General features: G+C 46.5%; 1 protein-coding gene across 1 annotated transcript in view; it reads left to right on the top strand.

The window, feature by feature from the left end:
• Positions 1–15,658, top strand: part of slc36a1 (solute carrier family 36 member 1) — a 40,189-nt gene that overhangs the window by 17,184 nt on the left and 7,347 nt on the right. The window contains exon 11 of the mRNA XM_085360867.1: positions 3,806–3,975. Within this exon, the coding sequence (XP_085216993.1) occupies positions 3,806–3,975 (170 nt within the window). The remainder of the gene's footprint in view (positions 1–3,805; positions 3,976–15,658) is intronic.

The following is a 15,658-nucleotide window of genomic DNA, read 5'->3' as shown; positions in this document are numbered from 1 at the left end:
GAGAGAGAGCGTCGCCCTGTAACCATGGCAACCGTAACGCTGCCGCCTGGAACAACAGCACGTAGCTGTCAAACAAAACCCAAACAGTCCTGACCCGCGACAAAATGAAACAGGAAAGTACCGCAGTGTAATCCATTTATTTCAACAAAGTAACTGTATTCTGAATACCACCTTTTTAAATGGTAACTGTAACGGAATACAGTTACTCATATTTTGTATTTTAAATACGTAACGGCGGTACATGTATTCCGTTACTCCCAACACTGTGTGTCACTGCCTCAAACCTCCAGGAACACAAACTATTGTGTGTGTTTGTGGTGCAGGTGCGTCTCAATACACAAGTCCAAACCTCCTAAACTAAACTGAAGCACAGTGTGGTACGTCCAGACTCAGCAGATGTGATGTGCCGAAGAGCAAAGAGACTTAAATCTTCATTGTTTAGAAGAAAGGTGGCAGGATTGGGACCCAGTGTCTCATTAAAATATTAAAACCTGTTTTACTGTGTTTTAGACCCATAGATAGTAGGGGTGCAACGATACTCGTATCAATATTGAACCGTTCGATACAGTGCTTTCGGTTCGGTACGCATATGTATCGAACAATAAAATTTTTTTAATTTATTTTATCAAATCAAAATCAAATCAAATCACTTTTATTGTCACATCACATGTGCAGGCACACTGGCACAGCACATGCGAGTGAAATTCTTGTGTGCGAGCCCCACAAGCAACAGAGATGTGCAAACACAACAACACAAACGAGCAAAATACAAGAATGGCCAACCTGAAACTAATAAATATATGTACAATATATAATAGTGTATGCATTTCTGGATGTGTATACTAAATATTTTCGTGTGTGTGTGTGTGTGTGTGTGTGTGTGTGTGTGTGTGTGTGTGTGTGTATACACACATTTTTACAAATTAAATAGTAAAAAAAAAAATAATAATAATAATAAAATATACAGAGTTGAATATGTGCAAAACAAGTGGCATTTATATACAGTGTGGAGTGCATAATGTTGAAGTTCCAGTAGTGAAGCTGAGGTGTCTATGAAGTGTTCAGCAGTCTGATGGCCTGATGGAAAAAGCTGTCTCTCAGTCTGCTGGTACGGGACCGGATGCTGCAGAACCTCCTTCCTGATGGAAGCAGTCTGAACAGTTTATGGCTGGGGTGACTGGAGTCCTTGATGATCCTCCCTGCTTTCCTCAGGCACCGCTTCCTGTAGATGTCTTGGAGGGAGGGAAGCTCACCTCCAATTATCCGTTCAGAGCACCGCACTACTCGCTGGAGAGCTTTGCAGTTGTAGGCGGTGCTGTTGCCATACCAGGTGGTGATGCATCCAGTGAGGATGCTCTCAATGGCACAGTGATAGAAGGTCCTGAGGATGCGGGGGCTCATGCCGAATCTTTTCAGTCTCCTGAGAAAGAAGAGGTGCTGCTGCGCCTTCTTCACTGTTTTGTTTATGTGTACTGACCACGTAAGATCTTCAGCCAGATGTACTCCAAGGAACCGGAAGCTGCTCACTCTCTCCACAGCAGCGCCGTTGATGGTGATGGGGGTGTGTACTTCTCTGCACCTCCGGAAGTCCACTATCAACTCCTTTGTCTTTGCGACGTTGAGGGTGAGATGGTTGTCTTGACACCAGTGGGTCAGGGCGCTGACCTCCTCCCTGTAAGCCGTCTCATCACCGTTGGTGATTAGACCCACCACTGTAGTGTCGTCCGCAAACTTCACAATGATGTTGGAGCTGTTAGTGGCTGTGCAGTCGTAGGTGTAGAGTGAGTACAGGAGAGGGCTCAGTACACACCCCTGTGGAGCACCAGTGTTCAGTGTGATGGGGGATGAGGTGATGCTGCCCAGTCTGACCACCTGGCGTCTGTCAGACAGGAAGCTAAGGATCCAGCTGCAGAGGGAGCTGCTCAGTCCTAGATCCTGCAGTTTCCTGTCCAGCTTCGAGGGAACGATGGTATTGAATGCTGAGCTGTAATCTACAAACAGCATTCTCACATACGTGTCTCTCTTCTCCAGGTGTGACAGGGCAGTGTGTAGTGTCAGGGCTATGGCATCATCAGTGGACCTGTTGTGGCGGTATGCAAACTGTAGAGGGTCCAGTGAGTCGGGTAGTGCAGAGCAGATGAAGTCCCTGACCAGCTTCTCGAAGCATTTGCTTACGATGGGGGTCAGGGCTACAGGTCGCCAGTCGTTCAATGAGGAGATGGTGGAGGATTTGGGTACAGGGACGATGGTGGCCATTTTGAAGCAGGCTGGGACTACAGACAGAGAGAGGGAAAGGTTGAAGATGTGTGTGTGAACACTCCAGCCAGCTGGAGTGTTCAACTTTCAACTTTCCTTCTGATGATGTGTTGATACCTCTGTGTTGAGTGCTCAGTGGATCTGCGCTCGACAGTGCAGCCTAGGCGGAGTAGTCGAACGCAGATTCACTGAACGCAGGGCAAGCTAGCGAGACAGAAGTTAAGCTCTCCTTGCAACATGGCAAATTGAACCTCCCCCACCCTCATTCAGATCTGGCGTTTGGAACTATTTTGGTTTTCATGTGACGTATGACCCTGAAGGTAAGCGCATCATGGACTAAAGTAAAACCGTATGTTGGATGTGCCACGCAATGCTCAGTTACATTGGTGGGAACTAGTGTGTTAGCGCAGTTAGCTCGTTAACGTGTTGGCCGTGCACATTTACTCCGACATCATCCTAGTGCAAAGACAAGTGGAAGCAGACAAAAACAACAAGCACGCATGCTACAAACTTTACCCGAGTCATTTAGACAGCCGTTAGCACATGATTCTCCTTATGGGTGCCTGATATGTTTAATATGCTGCTGAGAATATAGCCCAGAAGAAGCGTATAGTATAGCTTTTATTTTGGAAAGAGACATTTCTCTGTAATAAACTCTCTTTTCCAAAGATGAGTGATTCCTCAATCAGATATATTTATTTTTTTTATTACTTTGTTGTAACAGCAGCATTAAATTTAAAAACTGTACATTTGAGTTAAAATATATATTTATAATTTTAATAAATGACAAATTAAAAAGGCATGAACATTTTTTTTTTTTTTTTTTTTGTATCGAAAAAATATCGAACCATGACACCAAAGTATCGAACCGAACTGAACCGTGAATTTTGTGTATTGTTGCACCCCTAATAGATAGATACTCAGAGCTGATGCTTCACATCCACAGCTTGTTGTATTTGCATCAGGAAACCTGCGGACACTGCATGATGAATGAATCAGGAAGCCATGGATCTGAATGTGTTTACATTACTTTAGTAAGTCCAGGTGAGAGCTGCTGTTACTGGTTTCTCCTTCAGTTTCCTGGCTCTGTGCTCACATGCTCCACAAGCTCTAGCGGTGGTGGATTGACTGAGTCTCCAAAAGTGCAGAGCATGCTGAGATCAGAGTGACAGCTGCATCAGGTTTTAAATCAGTTTTATGGCTCTTATCTGGCTCAGGGGCACACAAGCTACCCCCTCTCTCCAGCCGGACACTGAGGAAATAAACACTCAACCTCAAAGGGTTTTTCTCTGCCTTGGTGAGAGTGGAAATCCTCTCCAGCTCCACCTACCTGCTCTTTAAACTGTCTGTAGGTGAGTGGCAGCCAATCAGAAGAAACTTCACTCAAAGAGTGGGGAGGCGAAATGGCTTGTTTAAAACATAGCATTATTTTGAACTATGAGTCATGCAAAGCTACTCTAGGAGAATCTAGGAGTAAAAATAAGCGGGATAGGTCACATTTTTCCACACATTACTTGACTCCTTCCACTCCTTCCTCCCCATTTTCCAGGATGTACCAGGTCGTGAAGCTCCTGTACTGCTTCGGGATCTTCATCACCTTCGCCCTGCAGTTCTATGTCCCAGCAGAAATCCTCATACCATCCATGGTAGCTTGCGTGCCAGATCAGTGGGACACCGCCATCGACCTACTGCTGCGTGCTGTCATGGTCATCTTCACGTGTAAGTACGAGCGGGTCTGCGGTGTGTCGGGCGGCGGGCTGTTAAATCTGCACACGATGTCAGGCTCAACTGCAACGTGTTTCAGACCGAGAGCCGAGCCTTCTTATGTATGAATATAAATGGCACGCGTGTCAGCACGCACGATCGACTTTATGCTGTCACGGGATTTACAAAGAAACTCGTCCTCTTACTGTTATTTATGCATCAATTCTCAGACATGTGGGTTAAAGTGTCTGCTGTATGTTCGTGAAGGTTCTCACTCATCCAGGTCATTGTCATCCAAGAAGCTTGGAAAGAAAAGCATCTGGACAATTGGTGGAAACTCCCAGATTTGAGGTGTCCCCAAGAGGGTCATGGACCCCCTATGGACCCTTCCTCTACCTAATCACACGACCCACCACTATATCCGCTGTATGTTTATTCTGCACATTGAGTCACAGCATGGGCTGATTTCCACTCCTCTGCTCAGATTTTCCTTCATGCGTTTCTAATGTGAGCTCTGAGCAGAGTCGTGGTTTTTAAACACTTTCAGCATCATCTCAGCTACTGCTTGTGCAGGGAATCAATTTAAAGAAATCTAATTTCTGCGTTTGTTCTTTAGAGAACAAACCCAGACCAAAGACCCCGATCTGTTATAAGCAGTTTGGTACTTTCCCTTTCTCACCGTTTAACTGTCGTGACTGTCACCAAACCCCATCTGGGGTTGCGAGGTCTTCCTCTGAGCTCTTCCCCCAGGAGGTATCAGACCAGGATGACTCTGGGCGAGCCAATCCAGGCAGGAGGAGCATCCTGGGTCTGGTGTGGGAATGCTTGTTTCTGTGTTCAACCTCTTTGATTCTGTTCTCTGTAGTCTTCAGACTGCAGAGCTTCACAGAGCAGCATGGCTTTAGGTTGATGTGAAATTGTCGTGTATCTTTAACAGCAGATGAAAGGTCTGCTTTTGGAGTTGCCATCAGCAATCTGGCCCGTGTTAGTGGTGTGTACTGACGCAGGAGAGCAGAGCGAGCGGTGTGGCTGCTCCTGAGTGTACTTCTGTGAGGCGCCTCCTTTATTGTATTTTTATTAGGCTTATTTCTGCAAAGAAAACTGAGTCTGCACCACAGCCAAGGCCCCGCTGACAAATGAGGCTCTTTAACAAGCCGTAATGAGGCAAACAGCACGTGTACAATCTGCTCCTCTCTTGTCTTTGTGCTTTTATCTAAAGCGGAGCTAAAAGGGGCAGCAGAGTAATTTACTCTTAGACATAGTAACAGAAGCGTCCCATTAGAAGGTCGCTGCTGCTGAGTTTTGCTCTTTAATCCCGTCAGTAACAGTCGTTTCAGCTGATTACCTGGACTTGGTTCTGGTTCCTGTGGAACTATTGACTCGAGCCCCTATGTGGCTAATCAGTTCCAGGTACTTCCACAGATGCAGAGTCCACAGTACCTGGAACATCCCTGTTTGTGTTTCTAATGAATTAGAGAGGATTTAAAAAACAGCAGACATACATGAAAAAGACTCATTTGTACTTGTTGTGTGAATGAACCTGCACACAAGGAGCTCACTGAGACTGTGAGCTCTGGATCTTTTGTGTTGTTGTTGTTGTTTTAACTCCTGGACTAAATAAAAATCTAAAAATGTTCACAAGGAAAAGTTTGGCTGCAGTTCCTCTGGTGTCCAGCAGAGGCAGCAATGAGCCACTCCCCATAGACTCCCGTGTTAAAAGAAACATGCTTACAGGCTGGTACAGACTGTTTTGGTCTCTGTAGATAATTTCACCCTCACAACAGCTGTACAGGGCCTCTTTGACTGACAGGTGGATGGCACCACAGGTGGCTGTAGTTGCTAGCTGTCTGCTAGGCTTCACCTCAGCTAACTGGAGTCCCTGGACTGGACATCTGGGACACGCGTTTGTGCTTTTAATGACATTATCTGACCAATAATATGGCTGCTCTAAGGTTACGGTACCGCCCAGGACATCTGAGTGCCTGTTTTAGGATTATGATTGGATGATTCTTAGCACTGACCAACTGTGGGTGCAGCTTTAGCTGATAAACACATCCTGTCTGGTCTCCCTCTGAGGTGACGAGTGAAGGGACAACGAAGCCACGTGTCTCACATGCGTTCCCTCGCCTGATCCTCTCCCTCCTCCGGGTTTCCAGCAGTAGCCAACAGTTCCCCGTAATAGCCCCGCCAGGCTATTTATAGCTACAGTAGTCCTCCAATTGCAATCGATTCTCATCTGGCCATGACCGCTCATTCTCTGTGTTGCAGGCTCGTGCCTGATTGTGTGCACCGCTGCTGAGTCACGCTGAAGTCAGCAGGGGGCACACTTCCACCTATTGAGGGATCATTATATTTACATTAAAGGCAGAGTAGTTCTTGAAAGTGGGGGTGTATTTATCCTTTCACAGACCTTACAGACTGGAAGCACAGAAACAGACTTTCTCTCCCTGCTGCTTAACTGGTAGTTAACGTCAACTACCAGCTGTTTATTGTTGGTCTCCTCCATCAGCTGCTCAACATCTGCCGGCTTCAAGGTTAGGATCAGGACACTGGATGATGATGAATCTTCACTGAAGTACAGACTGATCATTTTCATATTTATAACGGCCATTAAAGTAATCAATAAATACAGTTTCTGCATCCAACAATAAGACTGAGCCCTCTTGGGTCTGTTATGTTTAAAAAAAGTGTGATGCTCAGGTGTGCTCTCCACACGGACTCTAAAGGTGACTCTAAAAGTACTGCAGAACTGTACCCAGGAGGAATCGGGGTAGAAGGTGATCCTGGTATCAGGTAAAAATGGACCTCTGACCTGTTGTATGATCATCTCCTGTAATGATGGGAGAGAATCATTAAAAGGCTCCATTATTTAAAAAATAATGAAAATGCGTGACAGCTGAGATGAGCTTCCTGCTTGCTGTTAGAGAAACTTAAACATCTGGAAGAACGGCACATGGAGAATCCACGAACATCACTGCTGTAGTGCAGCAGGTAACTCATAAATCCAGCAGGCTTCACTGTCTGTAGAGGCGTCACATGTGGAGATGTTAATTTGATGGAAACGCTGGTCATGGGAGGATCCTCAGGTCTTTGTAACGTGGGCGCTTTATCGGATTGTTTAAGATGAATACAGTTTCCTGCTCTCAGGTCATCCTCGCTGCTCTCCACATGAATGACGCCTCACTGTTGATTTTCATTTACTTCATTGCCTCTGATTGAATTATGCAGATGGAATTTGCCTCGCTCTGTCGGTTTCTGCACACACATCCCGATAAGCTAATAAAGGCGTGCGCGCGCACCGGCTGTCTGCAGCTCGTTTGTCCTATGAGTGTGGCCACGCTCAGCAACAGGAGGAGAAATCAAAACACTCGAGCGTCCGGTGAGATTCTCTGCTGGATGCTGTGATAAAGGAGGAGGGACTGCAGCAGGGACGGTGCTGCTACTGCGTGCACATGTGTGAGCAGGAGATTACTTTAGCTTTTGAATGTAAATACGAGATGAGACTGGGGCAGCACGCTGTTGTCTGTAGATGCTCTGAGGATGCCTCTGAGACTGTCTCCTGCTGTATTCTGTATTTTAGTGACTGATGTGTGTAGTGTGTGATTATACAGAGGTGCTGCATTGCTCTTCTAAAGTGGTTTAAACGGTTTGAAAACAAAGAAAGTCGGCCTTAAATTTTGATACTCGAGGAGAGCAGAGATGAGTCACCTTCAGACTTGCGTCTCAGTCTTCAAAACGCTCGCTCTTTGCTGTTTTTACATTTGCAGCCATCTGTCTGCAGTGTGATCGGTCAAAGATGGAAAATGTCACAGGAAGTGATTTTGACTGATGTGCCAAATGTGTTTGGCGCTCTAAGAGCTGCTGGCCAGCCAAGTCTCGCGTGCCGTTTGATCACATTAGAAATGCCAAAAAGCCACAAACATGAGAAGAAGAGCCTCTGCTTTGGGACTGGAGATGAAGATGTGCATCGGCACTCTGCTGCGTCACATACCACTGTAAGCTTCAGCTTCCACTTTTCATTCTTAAAACAGGTTTCTAACATGTCTGAAGTCTGAGGAAGAAGCTGTGAGTGTCGTCTGCAAAGCAACAAAACATCTTCTTTAATAATACGAGGTTCTAAATAGTGTAGAAACGCTTCAGAGGTCGCGGGCTCTTTAAACGACTGCACCGAAGCTTAGTTTATTAACCTTGAGCAGGAACTTGTTTCCCACAATGAGCCATTAGAGTCCACTCTGATCCTCAGTAAGCCAGACCGGCTCACTTCATTTGGACTGTAGCCTCGAGGAGCGAGCGCTATAACCGCCCCTTCTGTCAGAGTCTCAGAAAAAGCATGACTTTCTACATGATGAAGAACCGCGGCTGCAGGAACTGCACAACTGTAAGAAATACGTATGCAGAAAACTTTATTTAAAAAGTAAAACACAAGATTTTTGTTTGTTTACATCTCATCTCCGTTCCTTTTAAAAACAAAAACTTTTTCGTGCTCAGTTACTCCGGTGTAGTTTTTATTTCGGAGGCAAATAAAAGTCCAAAGTTTACGCCCTTTGTCATGTATTCCAAAGCCATGCTGTGAGCCAGATTGGACTCTTTTGCCTTGCCAGTTCTGGCCTCCGGGCCTTATGTTTGACAGCAGTCAGCAGTTCCTGGGTCTCAATCATGTCAGACTGGACCAGATGAATGGTTAAACTTGAAGCATCAGTGTTAAAAGCTGTGTGTGTGTGTGGCTGTGACAGAAGCAGACCTTCCCTCTTCATTAACAGTCCCAGCTTCCTCGTTAACCCTCACCGCGTGGCCGTGTGTGCCGAGACTCGCCGTGGCGCTGAGCGTGCTTCCTTTGTCTGAGTCACTTTGCCACAGGCTGCAGCTGAGCAGCTAGCATGTGCTGTTGATGGGAACGAGAGAGGACGTGTGGACGTCGCGTGAGCTTTCTCTTCTTCTTCTCTTTGTTGTTTCTTACAGCGCTGTGGCACAGAGGTGGTGTGCCGCTGGGACTTTGTGCTGCGTGTTGCCGGCTGTCGTATTTTTACCCTTTCACAAACATGTGTGCACACGTTCACCTTTTACGGATTCCTCTGGCCTTTGCTTCCTGCGCCTGTTTCGGCTCACCTGTGACTTTGACAAACTGAGTCAAAGATCTGACATGGAGCAGCGTGTATTTTTAGAGGAAGTAACGTAGTCACGTGGAGAGGAAAAGCAGTGAAAGTGTCTTCAGAGGTTAATTAACTGAATTTAAAATGAAATGGAAATGTCCTTTTTCATTACTTCCATGTGAAAAGAGAATTTTCTAACTCAATTAAATTCAGATAAATTGGAAATGAGGTGCAGTCCATGGCTGAGAGCCACACTGGCATTAAACTCGTCTGGCTCCGGGCTGTGCAGCAGATTTGGGGACCCGGCTGCAGGCATGTGTTCCCACGTGGCCTCAAGAGCATTACTCAGATCCTGATGCGGGACGATAAGGCCAGGAGGGTTCCAGCTTATCCCAAATGTGCTGGAAGGGGTTGAGGTCAGCGCTTTGGGCAGTCCAGTCAGCGTCTCTTTGCAGAGAGTGTTCACCCTCACATCATCACCGATCTCTGAGACAGGACCCAACCTGTCTCTGGTGCTGCTGGGCCGAAACATTTCAGACCACCGCAGGGAAAAAGACAAGCCGGGCTATAAATGAGAGGTCACGCTGGTTTATTCACAGCATGCAGGAAGCGGCATTAATACACATACAGTTTATGCAAAGATGAGAAACCGATAAATATTTAAACATCAGTGAAAAATCCACTTCACACTGCATGACTGAGTCACGCTCAACTCCAGCTATCAGGTGACCCCTCCCTCTCCTCCTCCTGTTGGCTGACATGAACGGTAAAACGGTTTTCATATCACGGTGAACCGCGTCCGGTTGCTGCCAAAGGGAAGCACTTTGTTTTAGCGAGCGGCACAAGCGTTGAGTCTTTCCGCTTGTTTCTGGAAGTGTGGGGTGTAACTCTACCTGCTCACAGCACTTATCCACTAACCCAAACTATTCCTTGCATTTGTTTTTCCAAATCATGGAAGCTGCATGTGGTCAGGCGTCCACATGCTTTTGACCATATAGAGCTGCATCACTGCATCACCGAGCTCCCACTGTGAGATCGGAGAATATAGGTTTCACCTGATAATCGACCCTAAAGGTCACACATGAGAAATGATTCTGCACGTCGCACATTTTAACCAAACCATCGGCTCTCTGAGCTAAAAGAGACACAGCAAGCAGAGCTGGGCTGCAAGTAGAGAGGTCAGCCTGAGGATTTCGGTCTTTAGCACAGACCTCCTGCTGGGTGGGGAAGGTCAGGCTTGCCCTGCAACTCCATCCTCCTACACTTCCACCCTCCTCTCCTCCACTTCTCATGCTTCTGTCCAGGGAGTTAGATTAAAATGCAGTGGATGTGTTTTTCCTGCAGATAAGCACGTCGACGGTCAGCCAGTCAGCGTCTCGGGCACCCCACACGTGTTGGTTGTTTTCCCTCCCCATCGCCTGTTGTACTCTGTATAAGGGGTGTCATACATGTGGCCCGGAGGCCTGCTAAAGGGCCCATTGCATGGCTTTGCAGAGTGTGAAGGCTGCAGTGAAACAAATGAAGTACTTGGGTTAGTCAGTAAAAATCTTTTCTGTTCCGGGTGTGTGAGGCAGGTGGAGGGATCCTATTGTATCCATGAGCGATGGGAGGGTTTGCCCCGGCGTCTGCAATGATGCAGACACTTTATCTATCTGCTGAGATGAACAGAGGCCTGATCCAACAGAGTCCACACCTGTGGGGTTGGGGTTAGGGGTCTGGGTAGAGGCTGAAGAGTAAGACTGGGATTAGAATTGGCTGAAATGAATTTCCTCATTAGGGTGGCTCACTACAGCATCTGAGGCAGGGGAGGGACTCTGACGTGCAGGCGGTGCACAGCCATGTTTGATGGTTCAGCATCTGGTTTCTGGTAACAGGCCTGTGGTAGACTCTCTGCTGGTCTGGGAACAGCTCAGAATCTCTGCGGTAGTTGATGGATGAAAGCATAAATTACTGACTGTGGAAGGTATGTTGTAAAAGTTCCTTTCACGTCTGTCAGTTTTACAGAGAGTGGGGTGATGAATCTGTTTCACTTGGTTTTATTTTTTTCAGCCTTTTTAAAGGTCTTTGCTTGAATAGTAAATGCACTGGTACTTACATGGCGCTTTTCTACTCTATCTGAGCACTCAAAGCGCTTTTATACAACTAATTCATTCACCCAATCACACCCATTCACTTTTTCTAAACTGTGAAGTGCTTACTGTCTAACATTATACACATTCACACTCCAATGGGTGCATCGGACAGCAACATGGGGTTAGTATCTTGCCCAAGGATATTTGGGCCTTGGAGCCTGGGATCGAACCACCAACCTTCCGGTTAATAGCTGACCTGCTCTACCACCTGAGCTACAGTCAGGAAATACGAGCAAAATGTGGCATTTTTGCTGTTTGTTGTGGTGAATCTAAATGAGTTAGACACCATGATTTTTCCCCTGCTGTGTGTCAAAGCCACTCATGGTGGGCCTGGGAGAGAACCCCGGTGCTGCACGAAAAAGGAACATGAAAGGCCACTTTGATTAGCCAAGTGAACAGGAAGTCCACTTCAGTGTGATTACAGGTAGCTTTGGCAGGTTCCCCAGCTCTCTGCGTCTGTGTCAGGCGCCCTCTCACTCATAACAGTTAACGGAGGTTGTGTTTGCCGGGCAGGACAGAGAGGTGTGTGTGTGTGTGTGTGTGTGTGTGTGAATTTCTTTCCTGTTTGTCATGCTTGTTTTCAGTTGTGCGCTGCGGGATGAGACACGAGCTAAAAAAAAAAATAATTCACGACTTTTCCATGTCTGAAGCTGAAGTTTCAGTCCCGCCCTGAGGCTAGCACCTCGAGAAGGTGACGAGTTAATGGAGAAAAGGACGGAGCTGAAGAGGAGGGTCCTCAGTGTCTGTGATCAGATTGTAGGACACTGTGTATAAACTGCACTGTTGCTGATCTGCTGGTCTGCACTTGTGTCACATCTGGATTGTTAAGTTTAAAATTAGAGTTTCTGTGTTAAACCTGCTGCTGCTTTTAGAACAGGAGGGAATCATGTGAGACCGCATCAGAGCGTTTCCCTCTCCTCTCGCTGCTGCCCGCTGCTGTTGTCTGAGATTCATCACTTTTCCTTTTCAAACAACTGCATGGGATGATATTATAAAATGTTGGTGAATGTATATGTTTGAAATAAAACTGAACTGAACTTCTTAGAGCTCACATTTATACATGGAGCCGCATCCATCATCCCCTCCCTCACAGCTGCACGCCACAGAGCAGTGGTTTCCCACAACTGTCGTGTTTGCAGCTGCGGGCGAACGCCTCCGTGCACTCGCTGTAACCAGCCGGGTTGATGCTTATTAAACTGCTCTGGCAGGAAATCCAGCGGCTGCTCGAGGCCAACTCTGCGCTTAGAGCAAACACTCAGGTGTATGTTTCCAACAAGTCTGTTTTAATCGGGTCAAGCTCTTCATCAAAGCTGCACAGAGCACCGCACACACCGCTGGACGTTTCTTCTTCACCTGTTCACTGTCACAGACGCCGATAACTGAAGTCAGCAGCTGTTTGAGAGAAAGACGAGAGAGAAACACAAAGAGGAGCATGTGCGTGCAGCTTCCAGCGTCACGCTCGTTTGGGCTTTTCTTCTTCTGGCGTTTCCTGTAGTTACAGCGATATTTTAACCACGGGTGTGGGTGCAATTGCCGGCATTAAGTCAGTAGAAAAAGGAGCAGAATGGAAAATATTGAGAGCATCATGGCAGGATAAATTAGGCAGTGAGTGTTTGCAGTGAGATTATAGCATTTAAAGAAGTAAACAAGTGTTTGTGATGACTTCAGGGAGCCCTGAGTGTCAGACGCAGGAAGAGCTGTCGCACTGCCTTCATGTTGTGTCTGAGCCACGAGGGAGACAAAGTGCTCCTAAAACGTCCGACAGGGTCACGGACATTCACGTGGCGATGGTCTACCTGAGGACGGAGAGCATGGGGAAGGTGTTGTTTACCTCGAGAGCACGTTGTCTCGCTGCCGGTGCTTGTCTGAATCTCAGTGATTTCTAAACGGAGAGGGCTCTCTCTGTGACTCCTGCAGTTCTCTGTGATGCAGACACTGTAAAGCTTCTCATTAACAGGAAGTAATTGTTTCCCTGCAACTGAAGCAAAGTGGCAGTGACGTAGCATGGCGGCAGAGAGACGGACAACTTTTACTTCATTTATCACATCGTGCTTTCTCCGTCTGTAACTCAGTCATGGCTCAAAGAAGCTTTCGTGGTTGAATAAAAAGAAATAATCATGTCAGTCCAAATTGATTACAGCCCCTGCAGCTCCGAGACCCCCCGAGATTAAATGAGTCCCCACTCGCCCACGGGGAGGAGGAGCTGCAGTGATGGCTTCTGTTACCTTCTACCTTTGTAATTTCAAACGACCATGAGCCACGGTAAATTGAACCAGTAACTGTGAGGTTGTGCATCCTTTCTCCACCTGGCCGACCAGTTTGATTGCTCTCACAGTGACTCCCAGAGGCTCAAGTAATCCATTTATTTTCTGAGGAAATTCTAACCATTTCCCGTACAATCTAAAAGAGCAGTTTACCGAGGACACATCCACCCCCTCCGACAAAAGTTTGTAATTGAATCGCAAGGAGATGTTTAGACTTTTGCTCATCTCTGGATGGAGTCCCTCCTCAAGCAGACTTATGTTTCTTGAAGTGAAAACTCTTTTTATTCCTCGCTGGAGTCGCAATTACTCAGATGGGCTTCGGGCATGTCCTAAAAAATTAAGGTACGCTGCCTCTTCCTGTGAAAAAGCATCAAAGAGTTTGCAAATGTGTCTTTGTGACTGTAACAGGTGTAAATATTTCAAGTTTTAATCATCATCTACTTTTGCAACACACGCTCATCAGAAAGATATAACAGGGCTGAAGTGAGCTTCCTCTGAAGGGTGTCTGAGCTCAGCCTCGAGGATTTTGGTCCGGGTTTTTATGACGTCATTGTGACATCATTACACAGCTGAGATCTGTGACTGTGAGGCCGTCTGGGTGCAGTGAACTCATGGTCATGTTATAGAAACCAGTCTGAGCTTTGAGACACGGGGCTTTGTTATCCTGCTAAAAACACTGAAGAAGCGGCAGCACTCAGGCAGGCTGTGGAGTTTAAATGATGCTCAGCTGGTACTGAGAGTCACACCAGCAGCAGCCTGAACACGGACACAGACAGGATGGATCCATGCTTTAAACTCGTCAGACCAGGAAACGATTCTCCAGCTTCTGTTGTCCAGGTTTGAGAGTCTGTGTGAACCGTAGCCTCCTGTTCTTGCTGACAGCAGTGACACTGGTAACACCCATCTCCTTTGGAGTACAGAAGCTCCTCTGACGTTGTCCACGAGCAGAACTGAAGCAATCCTTTTCATATTCGAGGCACGCAGCCAGCTTTCCCATATTAAAGTTGGAAAACCCGTCGTCTGTGGAGCATCTTCCAGCGTGTGATACTAAAGGTCATTTCAAGGAGACAGGCAAAGGTGAAGTAACAGCAGCAGGATGTACAGCCTGACTTTCCAGGATTCAAATGGCAGATAATGGAATATGGATAAACAGGGCAGAGTTATCATCTGGGAAAATCAGGAAGAGGAGGAGCGAGGCTCAGTCACGGGCCAGGTGTCACACTAAGGCCGGCCTCTGCTCCGGAAAAAGCCCAAAATAAGGTTTTCAACCCAAAGCAGGCAAACTGTGCAGCTGCTGCAGGAAGGTAGCGTGCAGAATATACAGGGAGTGCAGAATTATTAGGCAAGTTGTATTTTTGAGGAATAATTTTATTATTGAACAACAACCATGTTCTCAATGAACCCAAAATACTCATTAATATCAAAGCTGAATGTTTTTGGAAGTAGTTTTTAGTTTTAGCTATTTTAGGGGGATATCTGTGTGCAGGTGACTATTACTGTGCATAATTATTAGGCAACTTAACAAAAAACAAATATATACCCATTTCAATTATTTATTTTTACCAGTGAAACCAATATAACATCTCCACATTCACAAATATACATTTCTGACATTCAAAAACAAAACAAAAACAAATCAGCGACCAATATAGCCACCTTTCTTTGCAAGGACACTCAAAAGCCTGCCATCCATGGATTCTGTCAGTGTTTTGATCTGTTCACCATCAACATTGCGTGCAGCAGCAACCACAGCCTCCCAGACACTGTTCAGAGAGGTGTACTGTTTTCCCTCCTTGTAAATCTCACATTTGATGATGGACCACAGGTTCTCAATGGGGTTCAGATCAGGTGAACAAGGAGGCCATGTCATTAGTTTTTCTTCTTTTATACCCTTTCTTGCCAGCCACGCTGTGGAGTACTTGGACGCGTGTGATGGAGCATTGTCCTGCATGAAAATCATGTTTTTCTTGAAGGATGCAGACTTCTTCCTGTACCACTGCTTGAAGAAGGTGTCTTCCAGAAACTGGCAGTAGGACTGGGAGTTGAGCTTGACTCCATCCTCAACCCGAAAAGGCCCCACAAGCTCATCTTTGATGATGATACCAGCCCAAACCAGTACTCCACCTCCACCTTGCTGGCGTCTGAGTCGGACTGGAGCTCTCTGCCCTTTACCAATCCAGCCACGGGCCCATCCATCTGGCCCATCAAGACT

This window comes from Diplotaxodon limnothrissa, linkage group LG2 (genome assembly GCF_057381915.1).
Source record: "Diplotaxodon limnothrissa isolate DT_005_m linkage group LG2, D_limnothrissa_male_GT1.1, whole genome shotgun sequence".
Lineage (NCBI taxonomy): Eukaryota > Metazoa > Chordata > Actinopteri > Cichliformes > Cichlidae > Diplotaxodon > Diplotaxodon limnothrissa.
This window is presented reverse-complemented; position numbering and strand designations above follow the sequence as displayed.